Here is a 21089-nt window from a genome sequence, read left to right as displayed (position 1 = left end):
ATCTCCTTCTCTTCCCTCTCTCCTCCTCTTCCCTCTCTCCTATGCCCTCTCTCCTTCTCTCCCCTCCCTCCTCCTTTTCCCTCCCTCCTCCTTTTCCCTTTCTCCTCCTTTTCCCTCCCTCCTCCCTTTCCCTCTCTCCTCCTTTTCCCTTTCTCCTCCTTTTCCCTCTCTCCTCCTTTTCCCTTTCTCCTCCTCTTCCCTTTCTCCTCCTCTTCCCTCTCTCCTCCTCTTCCCTACCTCCTCCTCCCGCCTTCTATCATATGTTATCTCCTTCCTTTCCCCTTTCTGGTCCGTCTGTCCTGCCAACGTTCCAGGATCAATAGGCTCAGACTGCTTTCATTCGATTTTCTATTCTTCGTTCCTCTCATCCATTCACCTCATCTTTCTCTTCGTTCATCTTGGCTCCTCCCCTCCTCCCTTCTCTCCTTCCTTCCTCCATTGTTTACTTTTCCTCTACCTTCTCTTCTCCCTTTGCTTATCTTTTCCTCCTCCCATCCTCCTCTCCTACTCATCCTTATTCCCTCCCTCTTCCGCTTTCCTCTCCTCCCTCCTCACCTCATCTCTCCTGGCCTCTCCTCATCTCTCCTTACCTCTCCTCCTCTCTCCTCTCCACTCCTCAACTCATGCCATTGTCTTCATCTCTCCTTATCTCTCCTCCTCTTTCCTATCGATTTCCCGCTCCTATCTCCTCTATTCATCTCCTTTCCTCATCTCTCCTCATCCCTCCACTCCTCATCGCTATTCTCCTCTCCTCCCTCCGAGTTCTCCCCACCTCATTAGATGCCTTCATGAATATGTTGTTGTGATCATCTTCTGTGTGTGTGTGTGTGTGTGCGCGTGCGTGTGTGTGTGTGTGTGTTTGCACGCAGGTGAGACTCGAGAGAGGATTCACGCGTGTTCACTCTCTCAACAATGTCAACCGGGCTCTGCAAATCCTGCAAAAGAACAATGTAAGTGTACACATGTGCAAGTGCACACACATGCACGTACACACACACACACACACACACACATACACACACGCAATACCACATAAAGCATGGAGGATTTACACCAATATCCTTGTGGCTTACGCTAAAGCAGGATACACTGTTGGGACTGGGTTGGTTTAATGAACCAACACGGTACTTCAATAAGCGATTGGCGAAAAAAGAAATGAAATGCAATATTGTGTTCTGTTCAACACAACCACTTTGTGAATACAGTCGTTTTTGGGGGAGCTGAACTCATAGTTCAAATTAATGTTATATGTTTAATGGGGATTAAAAATTCATTTCAAATTAGCATTTTAGTTGATTCCAAAACATGAATTCTTCATTTGCGTTGTTTGATGCATACATTTAGTGTGTGCTTTAATTATTGACAGTTTTACACATTTAAAGAGAGTAAGAGTAAAATTATTTGAAAATCCCTATTTAATGTCAGCCCTTAAAAATACGAATGAAACTGCGGTCCTTCATTCTGATTTTTTATCGCTTTGGGATGGATTTCAGATACCATGGACGTGGTTTGTATCTAAAATGCTATAAAAAGTAGTACAACGTGTGGCATAAAAAGTAGTTGTTCAATCCAAACGGTGAAGTCATCCGTAGAAGTCAGTTCAGTTCAGTTCAGTCTGTGACTGCAAAATTCAACAATGGCAGATGTGGGGGCGGGGCCCTGGATCCTAAAGTTAGCTGTGATTGGTCAGCTGATATATAGCTGACAGCTGAACACACACGCACACACTCACACACAGACGCATAAACATAAACACACACATACAGATATATGCACACACACACACAAACACACACACACCCACACACACACACACACACACACACACACACACACACACACACACACACACACACACACACACACACACACACAGGGTTGAGGTGGATGCATGGGGTACTTTTGGATTTTCCCCAAAACAGCAGGACTGAAGGCGCATTAGACCATTTTCAAAGAGGCGGCTTGCATCGAGGAAAATTAATACATAATTATGTCTCTTTGAACTGTTAACTTAAATGATTCTACATACACTTTCTTCTCTGCTTCTCGGTCTTTGGCCTTGTTTAACCCCTCAATCCCTCTTTTATTGAGTCTTTATTTGGACGTGGGTAGTTGTGTGCCCGTCTGTCTGTTGAACATACTTAATTGATGACTGCCTGTCTTTCTCCCTCATTCTGTGTGTCTCTCTCTCTCTCTCTCTCTCTGGGTGTATATGTCTATGTCTCTCTCCCAGGTGGAACTGGTGAACATAGGAGGTGCAGACATTGTTGATGGGAATCACAAACTCATCCTCGGCCTCATTTGGAGTGTGATTCTCCACTGGCAGGTCTGTGTGTGTGTGTGTGTAGGAATCCATTTGTGTGTGTGTGTGTGTGTGTGTGTGTGTGTGTGTGTGTGTGTGTGTGTGGGTGTGTGTGTGTGTGTGTGTAAGCATGAATGCACTTGTGTGTATAGACCCCGTCCTCAGAGCTTATTATGAATTAAAGCAAGCAAAAGGCTGAAGGTTTAATGATCTATGTGACTTTGGCTTACTGTGCTTTTCCAATTCACTGCTCGTTAAGACTCGTTAATACTCGTTATGACTCGTTACGTGGAGTGGACGCTAATGGATCTCTTCGTTTTTTTTTCATTAACCTAATGTTGGGAATAATGGCAGAATGCATATTATCCCACAGTATGTTTGTTTGGTGTTGGATTTACATACAATTGAATGTGTGTATGTGTGTGTGCGTGTATGTGCGTGTGTGCATGTGTTGCATGCATTTAAAATATTTTTTTAGTCATCCATTGTTAAAATAGCTGATTTGTATATTACTATAGTAGTTGCGTATCCTTAGAGAGTGTGGATTTGTGTGTGTTTGCCCGTGTGTGCACAGTATTATGAATCAAAGAGCTACACAAAGCGATGATTAGAGCAGACCCGCTTATGTTACAGTCGCTTTTCCAGCTTAGATTTTTTAGCCTGGTGTCTAATTAATGTTGCTTTTCCTGCAACAAGCTGCGTTACTGTGTGACATACAGCGGTGGTCTGTATAGCCCCTAATACCATGCAGCTTCTACGTGTGTGTGTGTGTGTGTGTGTGTGTGTGTGTGTGTGTCTGTCTGTCTGTTTAAATGTTTCAATGTGAGTCTTTGCATGTTTTTCTATAAAAGGGGAATGTGAAGGTGATGTGAGCATGTGTGTTGGTGTGGAATTCTGTGTACGAGTGTGCGTTTGTGTGTGTGTGTGTGTGTGTGTGTGTGTGTGTGTGTGTGTGTGTGTGTGTATGCATACATTTTTCAATGCATGAGCTTGCTTGTCTATAATAGGTTGATGGGAAAGTATGTGTGTGATTATGTGTGTGCAAGTGTCTGTGTGTGCGTGTGTGTCTGTCTGTATATATGTGTGTGTGTGTGTGTGTGTGTGTGTGTGTGTGTGTGTGCGTATGCTTAAATTTTTCAATGCATGAGCTTGCTTGTCTATAATAGGTTGATGGGAAAGTATGTGTGTGATTATGTGTGTGCAAGTGTCTGTGTGTGCGTGTGTGTCTGTCTGTATATGTGTGTGTGTGTGTGTGTGTGTGTGTGTGTGTGTGTGTGTGTGCGTATGCTTAAATTTTTCAATGCATGAGCTTGCTTGTCTATAATAGGTTGATGGGAAAGTATGTGTGTGATTATGTGTGTGCAAGTGTCTGTGTGTGCGTGTGTGTCTGTCTGTATATGTGTGTGTGTGTGTGTGTGTGTGTGTGTGTGTGTGTGTGTGTGTGTGTGTGCGTATGCTTAAATTTTTCAATGCATGAGCTTGCTTGTCTATAATAGGTTGATGGGAAAGTATGTGTGTGATTATGTGTGTGCAAGTGTCTGTGTGTGCGTGTGTGTCTGTCTGTATATGTGTGTGTGTGTGTGTGTGTGTGTGTGTGTGTGCGCCTGCGAGTCTGCAGAGCCTTTGTCAAAGCTTGCCGCCAATTAGAGTGGAAATGCATGCAGTGACCTACTCCCAGATGAGCCACCCACTGAACTCACACACACAGAATAGCTAACAAACCACCTCTCTGCTTCTGTGTGTGCGTGTTTGTGTGTGTGTGCGTGTTTGTGTGTGTGTGTGTGCGAATGTGCGTGCATGTGTGCTTGCGTGTGGGCGTGCGTGTGCATGTCTCGCTACCACACACTCTTTTAGAAAGATACACCTGACTCTATTAATAGGCTTGATACTAGAACGTGTTTGTGTGTGTGTGTGTGTGTGCGCATGTGTGTGCGTGTGTGTGGGGAGGAGGGGGGGGGGGGCTGACACTCTTGCTTTGCTTTTTCCCACAACTTTCGGTCTGCATTTTTATCTTGTCTCTCTCTATTTCTCCCATCCTCTCTCTCTTTCTCCTCCCTCCGTCTGTCTGTTTCTCTATTTTATTATCTCTCTCTCTTTCTCTTTCTGTCTCTCTGTATCTCTGTCTCTCTGTCTCTCTCTCTCTCTCTCTCTCTCTCTCTCCCTCTCTCTCTCCCTCTCTATCTTTCTCCTCTCTCTCTCTTTCTCTCTCTCTCCATATGACTTAAATTGTCCCCGCTCTCTCCATCTTTCTGTTCAACTCATTCAACTCTAGTCTAATAGGCTGTGGCCTAAATCTAAAATATGTGTGGTGAAAGTTAGCGTTGGTTTTAAGAACCATAGATATATATATATATATATATATATATATATATATAAAATAAAAAAGTGTGCACACACTTGTGTGTGTGTGGGGGTAAATCTTGAGGAAGAAATGTGATGGACAGGTGACAACAATTTATGTATATCCAATGTGCATGTGTTGAGTTTCTACCTCTCTCTTTACCTCTCTATCTCCCCCTCCTCCCTGACTCGCACTACAATTGCTCCCATACTGTCATTCATACCTGCCAAACCTTGGCTTGTGTGTGTGTGTGTGTGTGTGTGCCTGTGTCTTTGCGTCTGCACATCGCCATGTTTACATATTTTAAGTCTGTCCTCTCCGTCGTTTTCTGTTGCTAGGATTATTCCGCAATTGTGTATCCCCTTAAAAATACATCTACTTTGTGTGTGTGTGTGTGTGTGTGTGTGTGTGTGTGTGTGTGGGTGGCTGCAAATCTGAGTCTCCCCAATGTCAAAACTGGCCAATGTGGGTACTATCCAACTTCACTCAGATAGGAGAGGATGTTTTGTCTGCTCATGTTGTATTTTAGGATAGCGTGTGTGACAACATGTTATTATCTGTCCTTCTATGAAGGATGAAACCTGACATAGGAAAAAAGATTTCCATTTCTATTAATATTATAATATGAATAAATAGTTCATGACTGATGTGTCTGACTGCAACTGATCCAGAAATGTGTGTGTGTGTGTGTGGATGGGTACGGTGTGTGTGTGTGTGTGTGTGTGTGTGTGTGTGTGTGTGTGTGTGTGTGCGTGTGTGTGTGTGTGCGTGTGTGTGTCTGTGCGTGGGTGTGGGTGTGTGTGTGTGCAGGTGAAGGATGTGATGAAGGATCTCATGGCGGGTCTACAACAGACCAACAGTGAGAAGATTCTACTGAGCTGGGTCCGGCAGAACACACGCCAGTACCCCCAGGTATAGACATGCATGCAAACACAAACAAACGCCAATACTCCCTAGTACACACACACACACACACACACACACACACACACACACACACACACACACACACACACACACACACACACATAAACAAATACCCTCTGGTACACGCACGCACATACACGCACGGTCACACAGAAACGAAAAATCACATACTATAATACCCACAGAGACGCACCACACCACACCCCAACATACCTCAACACACTAAAACCCCAGAGAACGCCCTCTGAAACCACAACCTCACACAGCACTTGCTACAACACCAAACTCCCTGGTTCACGGTGGCCCCCATTTTGATCCATGCGGAGACAAGATATATAGAGCCATATAAGGGCGTAGGTGCTGGGGCGGGGCCTAAGGATGCAGTAGTTGAAAGTGTAAGGCAAACTTTATTCATTCATTTATGCAGAAACTTTTTTTTTAACAATAAAACATATAGTGTATACACGAGAAAACGCTAAAAACAATAAAACAGGAAATAAAGCATATACACAAATACCAAAAACAATGTCTCAAGTGCTGTAGGCAAGGGAATAAGAATATGTTTTTAGTTTAGTCTGCAGATTGTCCCAAAGAGTGGGGGAGGCTATGGTGAAAGTGTAATCTAGAGCGGTTTATAGGATGGACTTTGGGATGGCTAGAAACTCATTGTCAGAGGATTTAAGGGGTCTGCTATTAAGGTAAGGGGAGATGATGCTAGAAACTCTTTGTCTGAGGATTTAAGGGGTCTGCTGGTAAGGTAAGGTGAGATTATGCTTGTAGGTCATGTTCTGAGGGCCTAAGGGACTTAAGGGTCAGGTAAGGGGAGATGATGCTACAAGTTCCTTGTTTGAGGACTCAAGGGACATTCTGGGAAGGTAAGGGACGAGAATGCTAACCTTAGGACCTAAGGGGTCTGCTGGTCAGTTAAGGGAGGTTGAGGCTAGTAGGTCATGTTTGAGGACTTGCGGGTGAGTTAAGGGGCGATGAGGTTTTGATACAGGGACAGCAGCGATACCGTGCAGGTTATTCAACGGTAAGAGTAAAGGGAGAAGGCGTTGTGAGTGGTTGGAGACGGTTACCGCTCCTCTTCTCCCTGTCCTAAAGACACGTCGCCATATAGCAGATTTATCGCGTCCTGTTATCTCCCGTTCCGGTCGGTTTGACGCGTCGACAAAGTCGAAGGGATTTTCAAACGAACGACGAAACACGGATCTGACAGCCAGGGGGGTTACCAAATGTCACCGCCAAACGGCGCCGTAAATCCTGGTGAGATTTGGGTGTGGTCGCTGGAATCTTCACACATCCCCCGAGTGTCCGTACCGCAACCGCCACCACTGCCGTATTAATGACAATGTAATCGTTATTAAACGATTACATTGTACTATATTATATGTTTAATGGGCTATATTTCACACGAGGGAGAGTGAAATATTGCATTAGCTTTAACAGGACACGTACACTCAAGTCTTTGTTTATCTATGTGTCTACAGGTCAACGTGGTAAACTTCTCCAGCAGTTGGAACGATGGATTGGCCTTCAACGCCCTCATACACAGCCACAGGTACAGACAGACAGACAGACAGACAGACAGACAGACAGACAGCGAGGGTAGGAATAGAAAGATATTTTAAAGCTTGTTGGATGCAAATATAAATCATTTCCTGGACAATTTTAATATTTGTATAGTGTAATATTAGTATATACTACACATTTCATTTATTAACAACGTTATTGTTCTTTGTTTCCTTTTACCAATGCTCCAGTCAATGTTCATTATTGGTATTCCTTCTCATTATCTGGGGATCTTATTGCTTTGGCAATATCGTTGTTGAGACTTTAATTCAAATAAAGAATTTTTAATTAGAATTCGAGAGGGGGAGAGAGACACAGAGAGAGACAGAGAGAGAGACAGAGAGAGAGACACATAGAGAGAGACAGAGAGAGAGAGCGAGAGAGAGAGAGAGAGACACACAGAGATAGAGACACAGAGAGGGAGACAGAGAGAGGGACACAGAGATAGACACAGAGAGAAAGAGAGGCACTGAGAGAGGGGTTATGTACAGGAACTGGACCGTGACTGACAGAGGGATACAGAGGGATATCTGGCAGTTTGGGAGTGATTGACAGACGAGCAGCTTACCCCCAATCCACCTGCTTTGTCCCGCCTTCCCCCTAGGCCCGAGCTCTTTGATTGGAGCTCGTTGGAGAAAAAGGCGTCGGCCATCGATCGGCTGGAGCACGCCTTCAGTAGAGCAGAGAAACACCTGGGGATAGAGAGACTACTAGATCCTGAAGGTAACTTTCTCTCTCTCTCTCTCTCTCTCTCTCTCTAACTTATATACATGCGTGCATACACAAGACAGAGACAACCTTGTATAATGTCTGACTGTAAATTTAGAGTAAATTACTGACTGGTAATGGACTGAATTACTTTCACAGTACTGTACCTTAAATATTTCACATAAAACTAAGTAGCACGAAAACTGTATACTGTAACTTCACCCCTGCCATGCCCATGGAATTACTGTGATATAGTGGTATTTAGCTGTGGTATTACAGTATCTTAATGTACATCAGGTAAAAAAAGAAAACAAAGACAATAATGCCCATTTATCTTTCTAATTCAGCACTTCAAGTGCAAGTACAACTACAAATCTAAAAATAACCATAGCTGTTTCTCTCGAGGCCCTCTACTCGAGGCATACTTTCGCACCGCACATTTTATGGTTCTCTTATCTTTAGGCAATCAATCAAAACTAGCAATGTAGAATTGTGCGTCTATTTGACATCTACTGTGATGGAATACAGGAATTTGAATATATGTTGGATAAAAAAACGAAATCTAAAATGTATTTTAATGTAGCCCATTCAAATGTATAGTGACAGATGGTACACATACCTCTTTTATGTGAGTGACTAACTGGAACATAATGTTCAATTGGACTGCAATCTTCTTGCAATCACCCCGGTCAGTAATTGATTTCAGGTCCATGATTTGGGGGCCTTGGAGGGGATGTATCTCCAGTGAAATTCATCAAGTCGTCACCTGGAGAACATTGTTGTCATTGTAAAGCTCTTGTAAAGGAGTGGAATGCTGAACGAACAAGAGAATAACGACTCATTTCAATGGCCGGCCACATTGAATGCGTTCACAAACAGTGACCCACTCACTGACCATTGTTACTGATCTAATTGATAGTGTATCGCACACCTCCCACCACACGACTTCAAGCCCAGCCTCGCTCTCGCAATTTTTAAGTCTCTTTAGATTTGCTTTTCGCACAGTTCCAAAAACAAAATTAAGTCAATGGCCAAGCCTGGAATCCAGGAGAAAAAGCATTCTGAAGTGTCTAATACTATTGTGTATAGACGACAACTACAGGCACTACTGTTCAAAGATGGAGACAAGCTGGAAATAAACACGTCAAGACACCGAGAAGACACTGCAAGTTATTGAATAGAATCACATTGAGTTTTTTTCAGCTGAGGCACAAATCAAATCAGAGGAAAGAAGACAGGGTGTAAACAGGCTGCAATTAACATTGCCCACACAATATCATCCCCATTTACGTCATTGTAGAACATAATCATTTATGATGATTTCACACGAAAGGCTGCCTCCTATGCTCATATTAATTTAGGATTTGTGCTCGCAGATTTTTTCAACGTTTTGTGTGGTTATCAGTGAAACCATGCACTTGTACCTTCCACTCCTTACAATCTTACAAGTATCACATAAAAGTAACCAGAATATTATAACTTTACTTTAAGTGCTGAAATTAATCCTAGGCCAGAGCACTGATCTTACCAATCTTTACTGAGCAAGCAGAAATATAAGTCAGTTGGGAATCAAAAATGATTTAGTAAAATTCAAACGAAGGGAAAGGGAAACTTGTGTATGAAAATGTGTTTGCGTGTGAACAGATCTAATGTTGTTTTTTTTGTGTGCAATTTTTTTCAAAATGTCCTTTATATTTCTTGCAGCTAGAAATATCCATATGAAAATCAGATTCATTACATTACCATGGACAATTAAGCAGGCGCTGCTTTGTGACATCTTGGTCTTCAGCACATCAGTAAAATAAGACAACTGTAACATACATCTATGATAGCATAGATTCAAGTCTATGTGTCCCACTGACTTAAAGGTGACTTGACGAGGTGGAGGATGTTAGCCAGCTAGCAAGCTAACAAACCGACATAACACTATCCTTTGAACTTGTGCCTCACATTAAAAAGCGTAGGGTAAATTACAGTGATGGTTCTTTCATTCGATGGTTCTTTCATTCACTCACTCATTGTGACAAACAACCAATAGTTAGAACAATCGTTCAATTCTTTTTGGCTAAAGATGTTTCCTCCATACTTTGTTTTACCATTACTGGAAGGCAGCCATCTTCGTTCCATTCCTTCGTTCCAAACGTTCCAATGTTTGACTGAAACCTGGTATCAGAGAGAAGGATACATTACCATATGAGGGGGAAACACAGACACATCTCATTAAGCCACGGGGGGGGGGGGGGGGGGGGTTCTCTATAAACTAGCAAGCAGCACACTCCAGCCAGCCTTATGAATGAAAACACAACAATCTAAGACACAGGGAACAGGGAATAAAGTGGTGAAATACCCTATCAGAGTATTGAGTTGACTGCTTCTTCTTGTCGGTTGGCGATGTTGGCACACTTGCAATCACTTTCTAGTTGTTTCAGAACGCGCCATATCCCACAATTCTGTGTGGTTTAAGCGCAATACAAAATTTACAGTCATTTTTTGTCTTAGCCAAAAGACCATAGCCCCTTAAACATACACACGCACTACACACTAGACACTATATACACACACACACACACACACACACACACACACACACACTACACACGACACACTGCACTACACACTACTTGGCTGACAGGCTGTCACGTCAGATCAGGAGGCTGAAGCTCAAGTTGTTCCTCGTATCATATCGCATTGCAGTCCAATCAAACACTTTAATTGGCCAAATTGAAAACGATCAGCCAGCCTCAGAGTGGCGGTTGTCGCGGTGATATCTCTTGTCACCTTGGAGACGGACTGTGTTAATGGTTCTGGGGGCCAAGGTTTGGCTCGCAACGTGAAGTGGAGGTTCATTGTTCTAAACGAGCATCTCGCCCCTCGATTACCCTCCTAGCCACTCCATTACCGTCCCTCCCACCTTTACCTCCGCTACAAAGGGGCCCGCAACTCCAATGGTGTTCGTGTTTGAGCGTTAAGGAGAAATCAGTTCTTTGGTGTTTGATTTAGTGAGGCGTGAAGACAGTTGGCGTCCGTATGCAACCGGCACTCGCTACAAAGCCTGGTTCTTATCTGAGAGGGTCAAAGGTTGTAGGTGCGATAAAGGGAATATATAATAGTTAGCATAAAAAGGTGAGGACCACAGTCTAGACTAAGTTAAGGACCACAGTCTGGAATAAGTTAAAGATCCCATGGCATGCTACTTTATACAGCTCTTAGTGGGCCCCTAACACAGTCCTTGAAGACGTTCAAGAAATTCACCCTTGGTGCAGGATTACAGCCACTACGAGCCAGTCCCACAATAAGCTTTCCACAAACGTGACATTTTTTAGAGGCGGGTCAAGGAGGAGAGTGGCCCTGAGCAGCTTGCGGCCACGGTACCATGCGCTCATGTTTACAGTGGATGCATCGCGATGGCGAGGAGCACATAGCTTTAGGCCGTGTTCCGTAAATATTCTAGAACCCTCCGGTTGCTCCAGTGGGAGTCCTGGAGCTCTAGGTCTAAATAATATCATATTATACATAGACATCTATATCATATAATATATATTGTCACGGCCAAAAGCTGTGTACGACTCCAGACGATGTTATGAATCTCAAACGACTGCGTCGGGTTTTCCGACGTCTCTGGTTGTTCCACTGCCCGCTGCCGAGGCACCACCGCCTCGACAGCGGGCAGCAAACAGCGCCAAGTGGGCACCGAGGCTCTGGCGGGAGACAATCGAAGGCAACAATCCCTTTCTCCTCCATGTCGCGGTTCATGTACTTCAGGGAGTCAAAGCCAAAGTTCCTTTCCCCCCAATTCCTTCTCAACCATGGCTGAGATAACCCCCACTACGAGTCTTGTTGTGGAAATACCAGAGACGTCAAAGAACTAATGTGTTATGCGCCATAACACCAACAGCAGAACTGTTATCCAACTATCAAAGAGGTGTACAACACTTGCGTTACAGTGTATGTATTCACACACACACACACACACACACACACACACACACACGTGGCGCTCGGACAGTCGTAGCTCATTGTCTCATTGGCGGGCCATATTCTTTGGGCGGGCAATGCAGAAAAAGGGGAGGTAACTTGGCCCCTCATGACGACATATGGGGCCAAATTCGAAATCGGAGCATTTGACCTTTCATTTTTTCAAAGGCAGAGCAGGATACCTAGTGCTCGTTTTACACCTAATGCCTTTTCTAGCTACTGGGGGACAATAGGCAGGCTAGGGGAACTCATATTAATGTTAGAAATTTGAAATGTTCATGCCATGGGACCTTTAAAGACTTAAGAGTTAAGGCCCACAGTCTAGACAAAGTTAAGGACCAGAGTCTAGGCTTAGGTAAGGACCACAGTCTATGATGGAGTACTGTTTGATGATACATTTTTAAAACAAAAAAGGTCTCATAAAGGTCCTGTTCAAACAATGAGACTGACTCATTATTCAAAACCACAAGGGAACTGTAACTAATCACCTAGTGTGATGCGATGCGCATATGTTCAGCAGGAGATTGGTGCTGACCTCACAGGTAGAATGTACGACGGCGGAATCACTAAAAAGGTTCTGACGTCAAATTGGGTTCACAGGACGAAAGTTTTTGACAAAACCACTGGCCCAACCCTACCAGTTCTTTAATGACTTTAATCCGTCATTAATAATAGAAGTGCAGTGACAATGGACCATATGGCTTCATTGAACCCAAAAGGGGGGATAGGGGGGGGCTTCTAACTTGGTTGCCAGATTGGGTTGCATCTGTTTAGGAAGTGTCCATAACTCCACTCGCTGAACATAGAGTTCCTTCTGCTAATACCGGTGCTTTAGTGTCGTCACCCCCTGTCACACTAAGGCTTCCAAGTAAGGTTAGAGGATTGATTGCAGGTCAAATTTAAAGTAAGGAGATATACACACACCCACTGAGTGTACTTAGGAGTGTCTACTTATGAGTATTCATGAGCGAAAACCACCGGATCTGCACGAGGACATAAGCTCACCCTTCAGCCTACGCGTATGGATAATGGATGGGGAGGGCAGAGGACTGGAAACCGAGGGACTGGAGTCTGTAAATCTGCTGAAGTAGAGCAGGGTTGGACAGGATGCAGGTCTCTGAGGATGTTGGACAGACCTCATGAGATGAGAGGGCTTAAAGGGGAACATGGAGTGGTGTCGTAGTCTCGTATTTATAAGCTGTAAAGTGGGTGAATTTCCATTGGGGGTTCGAGCTTGGAACTTTTCAGTTTGGAAGTCGTACACCCTAACCGAGGGGCCGAAACTAGCACGGCCCCTAAACTCACTCGAGTACTTTGTCGCAGGTATCCACTTCCTTCGACTGCTGCGCTCTCTCACTCTCTCCCCCTCTGTTTCTTTCTCTCTCGGCCTGTCTCTCTCTCTGTCTGTCTCTCTCTCTCCCTTTCGCTCTCTGTGTACCTACCTCTCTTGCCCTCCTCCTCGGTGTTGTTCATTATGCGAGCTGGGTGAGTCTCATCCATCACCATTAGGGCTCTGCGTAGCCTCAGTCTGCATGTCCACCGCTGTTAGCTACCGTCTCTCAATTCCACCTCTTTCACTCTCCCTGGCTCTCTGTGTCTCTGTGTCTCTGTGTCTCTCTATCTCCCTCTCTCTATATCTTACTCTCTCTCTCTCTCTCTCTCTCTCTCTCTCTCTGTCTCTTTGTCACTCACTCGTCGCCTTCTCTATCTGTCTCTCCTCGCTCTTTCTGTCAGCGTTCCTCTCTCTGTTACTCACTTGGTGTCGGTTCATCACACAATGTAATGCTCTTTCTCTCTCTCTCATTCTCTCTCTCTCTCTCTCTCTCTCTCTTTATGTCTCTGTGTCTTGCTGCGTCGCTCTATCTCTAATGCTCTGTTGCTCTGTTTGTCACCTGTGTCCTCTTTCTGTTTTCTTTTTCTCTTTCTCTCACCCTTTCCCCCTCTTTTTCTGTTATTCTGTGTGTGTCTCTCTCTCTCTCTCTCTCTCTCTCTCTCTCTCTCTCTCGGTCTCTCTCTCTCTTTGAATTATCCTTCCTCATCTGTTCTCTCTCTCTCTCTCTCTCTCTCTCTCTCACCGCTCTTCTTTTCTAATCAAAGCCGATTGGCCTTCTCCCCTCCGCCTTGACGTCACTGCCTTCGTCTGGCCGTCCCCACTTTGCATTCATGTTCAGGGCCATCGTGCCTCCGGTGGAGACGTGGTCCCACCAGAGGCCACGTCCCCGTTCCCCCCCACCCTACGTCTGCTGTCTGGGTTCCCAGCCCCCAGGCCTCAGCATTCATCCACAATCTAAAGCACCATATTGCTTTGTATTGATCACGGTCCTCAATGATAGTCTATATATATATATATATATTTGTTTTAAAAAAAATCAAATCCCTAAAACAATGTACCACTCGTTTTATTTTGTGATCTTCAAAGCACTCGTGAGAGTGTTTTGAAGCATATGGGAGGAGGGCTCTTTTATGAACAACAACGTTTCATTATATCATCCGGAGGCGCACACAGTGATTTTCTAGATTCAATAATATAGATATTATATTAAATAGATATTATGAAGCTCCGGGGGTCCGCAGATGGTAACAAACACTTTCTCCTCCATGTTGCGGTTCATTCTGGACTTCAGGGAGTCAACGCTGATATGCTGTCACGACAAAGCGTCAAGCGAAATTTGAAGGAAAGCATTTATTTCTCACGCAAATTTTTCGCTTGGGTATAATCAGGCCATGCCATTCATCAAACGTGCCTTTGCATTGATTTTGTATGGATTCCTTGTGCCTTCATTTTTGGTGTGAACACAGCTTTACAGGTGAAAAGTCACGGAGCTTGTTACATATTGATAATAGGGAGGATATTGGTAGCCAGGTAATGTTAATCATTTTGGTCACACACCCCAATCTGATTGGAGTGAGTGAGAGTCGTGGGAGTGGCTTGAGCAGGAGGGATAAAGCCCCAACATAGCCCTCCCCTTAAAGAAACGGTGTCTGGAGTCGGCCATGTCAAACAGGGGTCTTTGGTTTTCCTTCAAAAGATGATTGTATCGATACTGACTTGCAGTGAACCTTTCTTAAACCCCCTAGCCGCTACTTCATGATCCTGACCCTCAGAAATAAATTACCACACAGCACTGTCTTATCCAAAAAAACTAATAGGACACTGTCTCTTTAAATAAGTTTCACATGCATGTTGTGATTGTTTTGTACTGTATTGTGCTGTGTTGTTTTTAATGACTTTCTGTACGCTTTATAGCTTACTCTGTGCATGGCCTCTATAAAATAAATGAATAAACTAAATTAAACTAAGCTCTGCTGTTAAATGGCACGCCAGAGTGGAATTCTGTGGAAAGACACTTAGGAACGGGTGGGAAGTTTTACAGCAAGTTAGTATCAGGCAGGGACTTGTATTTTGTCATCTAATTAGACTAATTGGTGTCTTCACGGACGGACAACACACACAATGTAAATTAAATATGCACCGCACATGCGCGCTACTACACACACACACATACACACACACACACACACACACACACACACACACACACACACACACACACACACACACACACACACACACACACACACACAAACAGGGTCCAAATGCGCAAACACACCATCACAGATTCCATTTCAATTCTTCATCCTTTTATGCTTCAATCAGTTTAGACCCAAACACTGAGACACAGGAGGCAGATGACGAGTTGAAATGAGTAAGGATTAACCATGACGGTGTATAGTTATTCAAAACTACTTCCTGTTATTCAATAATAATTCCCGTTATTTGAATATACTTCCTGTTATTGGAAAATACCTCCAGTTATTGGGAAATACCTCCCATTATTAGAAAATACTTAAAGTTATGGAAAATATGTCCCATTATTCCGTAATTGGAATATACTACCCGTTATTGGAAAATTCTTCCAGTTATTGAAAATACGTCTAGTTATTAGAATATCCTTCCGGTTATTGGAGAATACTTTGGTGGTGGTTAGCAACCTTAGCTTCGTCTATGCCATGTCAACGCTGCCGTGGTACACTACTTTTCAATAACCAGACCCCTGTGGTGGTGAACGCTGATGCAACACTTACCAACAGTGATAAGATATTAGTTACTCCCATCTCTAACGTTATTGTTTTTCTAAGTGAAAAATGTTCTCACAAGGCGCTTTGAGCATGTCTTTGCACTGTCAAGGAGACATCTGGTCGATGGTTGTATTTCTCTGTTGTTTTTAATATAGGAATTCTAGCGCATTGATTTGAAACCTTCAAAGGAAGAGGTCTCCTGTTCTAAAAAATAATGCACACCCTTGGAACTTTATTGACCAATCAGGATCAACTATTTACCAAAGCAGTGTTATAGATATGCTTTACGACTCAAAAATTAAGAAACGCAACTATAAGTTTAACTTCAACGTGATTCAAGCGAAGTGTGTCCAACGTTCAGCCCTGGTTTGAACTAAACACAGGCGGGAAAAAGGATGTGACAATGACAGGTCGAGAGCGGTTGCGTGCTCGTGTGCTCCCGGCTTTGCCCTTTTCTCACGTGTATTATATAATTGACAATTAATTAAAGTAAGCGGCGCTGTGTTTAGACAGCGGCCATGTCGACCCGTGTCTGTAGCGATGGCTCGCGTACGCATATGATTAATGTGCCGCGACAAACCATACCGGACTCATTTTCCCCTGACCACTAGAGGGCAGGGCGAGGAGGTCATCCCACAGGTCCTTTAACTCCTCGCTCCTCCATTAACCCGTTGGCACCACGGCAACGGAAGTTGGGTAAACTCTGTTCATTTTATGCTCCAATGACCCGTTCGTTTTCAAGAGGATGGTGGAAAGTCGGGGGCATTTTGGTCGGAATTACCTTTGAAAGATAAAGAACAACATTTTAAAGTTTAAAGATGAATTTAAAGACATTTTGATGTTTTTGTGTTATGCAACAGCATAAATCTGTCCATAACTGTCTCTCACTCCCTCTTTCCCTGTCTCTCTCTCTCTCTCTCTCTGTCTCTCTCTCTGACCCTATCTCCCTCTCTCCCTCTCTCCCTCTCTCTCTCTCTCTCTCTCTCTCTCTCTCTCTCTCTCTCTCTCTGACCCTATCTCCCTCTCTCCCTCTCTCCCTCTCTCTCTCTCTCTCCCTCTCTCTCTCTCTCTCTCTCTCTCTCTCTCTCTCTCTCTCCAGATGTTGCGGTCCGCCACCCGGACAAGAAGAGCGTCATGATGTACGTGACATCACTCTTCCAGGTGCTTCCCCAGAGCGTTACCATGGAGGCCATCCAGGAAGTGGAGACCCTGCCCAAGGCCAGGGCCACGCCCACCGCCGGCGTTACCATGGTGACCACAGAGCAGCACTACCAGATCCAGACCCAGGAACGCTACTCTCAGCAGGTAAGGCACACACACACACACACACACACACACACACTCGCTCACTCCGCCATTGACACTGACTCCAAGCAATGACATTGGTGCAGCATGGCATCATGTTTTCGTCTGTCATGCACCATGTATCTGCTGCCATGACAACCGGACGCCTTTTGTTGTTGTTATTTGTGGGTGCTATCTCTGTTAATGTTTACAGCTTTTGGTGTCACCGTGTGTTCCATCTCTTGCACCCAACCCAAACTCAATATTCCATTGGAAGCGCAGCAGAAATGCAATAGTTTCATATGATGTAATACACATTGGTTCTGGAAGTTAGGATTTGCAGATCCGTTCCCGTCGCACTAGGATGCTCCCATAGTCCCCGTTCCCCCCCGACTCCCTGCCCACCACACACATCTTACCGTCACTGCCTTCCTGTCAACCGATACGAAAGAGGCCTTTGGCCCATCCCAGCTGAAGCCCTATCCTGTGGTAGCATTAGTATAAACTTCCTGGCTACCGGCTGGCGTGGTTTTAAAAGCTGCTAACTTCCTTAACCGACGAAAGAACCGAGGCATCTTAATGCTATCTCTAAAACCTCAGCAGACGGAGATGTGCATAGGGATGTGAAAACACTGCTCGGAGCAGATTTAATAATGAAATATGTTGCGGCGGGAGATCCGCTTTGCTTCCCCGTCTAACGCCGCCCGTTAACGAAGTAAAACCCTCCGGGAGGACACGGACACGATTCCCAATCTCCACGGAGCCTCCCGCGAAAAATCGGTTGGAAACACTGAATACCCAAACAGCCCTGTTCTCTGTCTCCGTCTGTCTCGCTCTCTCGCTAGCTAGGCGCTCTGTCGACGATTCCTGTTTTCTTGAGAGATTGTTAATGAAGAGCGGTTGCTTACATTCTTCGTCTGCTGCTTTAGTAGAAAGTGTTTTCCGGAACGAAAAAATGAAAAAAAGGCGACCTCAAGGACGCTGTGGTTCAGGGCTCTCGGTGTAATTGACACCTTGATTGAGTCGACACGCTATCGCATTCAGCGGGAGGGAAAATGGCCACCACGCTCAGGGCGGGAAAATTCGCCGTGACGTTAATAATTGAGTAGTCCGTGTGGCGGACTGTGTTCATGTGGAACGGTGAAGAGAGCTACCGGACAACGTATTCTCAATGTGCCATCGGTTCGACACCCCCCCACCTCTTCCTCTGACCTCCTTGAGGCGGAATCACACCAGCCTTGTCTGGCTTGTTTTCGGATGCATATTTATGAAGGGGGGGGGGGGGGGCGTCTTTTGCAGACGCTGGCCTTAAAAAGGATCAAAGAAAACCCAAGACATAAGAAAATAGTTGGGGGAAATCACAATAACACAGCAAAGGCTGTATGGTAGGAGAACAGATTTGTAGTCGAAGGGTCGCTTTGGACTCCCCAGTGTAAAGGTACTGGGTTTAATTCTTGATGTCCACGGCCTACCCGTAAGCATCCATTATCTTGTAGCAGATACCCTCACCCCTCCCTTACTGAGCATGAATGTACTAATTCAATCTCAGTCACTTTGGATGACAGTATCTGATCAGTGGCTAAATTATGAAATGATAAAAGTTGTAAAACTGGATTGCTTTGGCGGACATTAAGTGTAAATTGTGTAATGTCTGCCTTTAAAGGCAGATTGGCCTGGAGAGGCCAATTATTGATAAAAAAAAGCCCTCCCTTCAAATTCAAACCGTGAAAAGACATAACCCTGAAAGTGTGTGGTCCTTCCAGGGGGAGAGGGAAATGAATCGTTAGTTCTGATGCTTCCGATGTCGCTGTTCAGCGGATGTTTTGTGGAGATTATGAAGGTCTGACAGCCCATAACCAAGGCAATGGGAATCATATTTCCTCCCAGATTAAAGTGATTCTTCTCCATACCTCGGAGCAGGAAGGAAGTAGCATAATCGTAGCTTAATGGTTAGCGATGGCTAATGCTATTAGCCTAGTAAGTATGATGACCAGCTTGCTTTCTGTCCGTCTTTGTCTCTCTCCCTCTCTTGCTCTCTTGCTCTCAATCGATCAGTTGAGTCTTCTCGGGAGAGAGAGAGAGAGAGAGAGAGAGAGAGAGAGAGAGAGAGAGAGAGAGAGAGGTGCCCTGCAGATAAGCAATGACAGGAAAGGGACAGCTTGGACGAGATGGACAGGACAGGAGGAGTGGAGGCTGACAACAGCTCTTATCTCTGTATTTGTCTGTCATCGAGGGTTAACAGAGAGGGGGGAGAGTTAAGCAAGCCGAAGGGGGGGGGGGGGGGGGGGGGGAGCTGCATCAGCCAATGGTAGAGCAGGACAAAGGGGTAAATAAGACGAGGACAGAAAGCAAGTAAGCGAGAAAGATGGGTCGACAAAAAGGAACAAAGACAGAGAAATGTGAAAGAGAGATCGAGAGAGAGACGGGGGGGTGGAAGAGAAGGGGTGTGTAGAACCGCATGGACGATTGACTCCAGGATAAGAAGAGAGATGAGGGAAGCAATGTAGAGAGAGAGAGAGAGAGAGAGAGAGAGAGAGAGAGAGAGAGAGAGAGAGATGGAGAGAGATGGAGAGAGAGGGGGAAGTGATGCGTTGAGAGATTAATCTCGTGCGGTGTCTGCAGTGTAATGGTTCGCTGGCTTTTAGCGATGATCGGGCGATCAGAGACGTCTGGCTTTCTCCGGGAGAGAGACCTAGTGAGCATTGGAGAGAGAGAGAGAGAGAGAGAGAGAGAGAGAGAGTTAGAGAGAGAGTTAGAGAGAGAGTTAAAGAGCAATAGAGTTAGAATTAGAGAGCATTAGAAAGAGAGAGAGAGAGAGAGAGAGAGAGAGCAGTAGAGATAGAGTTAAAGAGAGAGAGAGAGTTAGAATTAGAAAGCGTTACAGAGAGACAGTCTCACAGAGAGGATTTGTTCGGGTCTGTCTGAGTTTCCCTCCTGCATTAGAACCTAAACCTCTTTCAACAGGTTTTTGACACGCTCCTGAGCACCTGAGCTCACCAAAGTCATCTGCACATTTAGTGCACAACTTTTCCAAGGAACTTACTTTGAGACGGAAATTATAGATAAACCTACACCCATTTGAAGTTAGCTGAAATTCTTCTAACACCGATCAAAACCGTACTCTCAACCCGCGTTCGTTTGGTTCCACCCCTAATGTCTTCTTCCTAATGCTAACTAAGTGTTAGCGCAGCGGGAATACTAGCCGGTAGCGTTAGCCTGCTAGCACCCCAATGGGAGCACCTGCAACCAAGCATCCAGCTGCAGCACCTGTGCCTTCTAGTGTGTGTGTGTGTGTGTGTGTGTGCATGTGTGTGTGTGTGCATATGTGTCAAGCACATGCTGGCAGTGCACCACCGTATCACACACACAAACACACATTCCTTTCCCCCTTCAATCTATCCTCTTGCTCTCTCACTCATGTCATGGTCACCATGTTTTTTTGTATTTTCATGTTTGTGCTTTTGTCTCTCCTCTGCTCTGTCTCCCTCTATCCATCTCTCCTTATGTTTTCTACCTGGCTGATATCTCTCTGCTTGTCTCTTCTTCCGGTGGGATCCGTGTAACCTGCGCTCGGCCTCCACCTCTTTCCTCTCCTCCACCTCTCCATCTTCTTCACTCCTTCACTCCAACTCAACCTCTTGACCCCACTCTCTCTCTCTCTCTCTCTCTCTCTCTCGCTCTTTCTCTCTGTCGCTCTCTCTCTTTCTCCATCTCCCTCTCTCTGTGTCTCTCTCTCTCTCTCTCTCTATCTCTGTTTCTCTCTCTATGTCTTCCCTCTCTCATTTGCACTATATTTGTTACCGCTTTATCTCTGTCTGCCTCTCTCTGTCTGTGTGTGTGTTGGTGTCTCTCTCTCTCTCTCTCTCTCTCTCTCTCTTTCTCTCTCTCTCCCTCGCTGTC

At 44.9% G+C, this 21089-nt stretch overlaps 1 protein-coding gene across 1 annotated transcript in view; it reads left to right on the top strand.

Annotated features, from left to right (window-relative positions):
- The first annotated feature begins 933 nt into the window (after positions 1-933).
- The window catches only part of LOC307075024 (dystrophin-like), a 72461-nt gene continuing 52305 nt past the window's right edge, over positions 934-21089 (top strand). Inside the window, exons 1-6 of the mRNA XM_079735511.1 lie at positions 934-950; positions 2234-2326; positions 5454-5555; positions 7061-7131; positions 7747-7865; positions 17005-17210. Coding sequence (XP_079591637.1) covers positions 5466-5555; positions 7061-7131; positions 7747-7865; positions 17005-17210 — 486 coding nt within the window. The 5' untranslated portion in view covers positions 934-950; positions 2234-2326; positions 5454-5465. The remainder of the gene's footprint in view (positions 951-2233; positions 2327-5453; positions 5556-7060; positions 7132-7746; positions 7866-17004; positions 17211-21089) is intronic.

The sequence above is a fragment of the Pollachius pollachius genome (assembly GCF_949987615.1).
Source record: "Pollachius pollachius genome assembly, chromosome: 4".
In the NCBI taxonomy this organism is placed as follows: Eukaryota; Metazoa; Chordata; class Actinopteri; order Gadiformes; family Gadidae; genus Pollachius; species Pollachius pollachius.
Note: the sequence above shows the minus strand (reverse complement) of the source record. Positions and strands in the feature narration are given on the sequence as shown.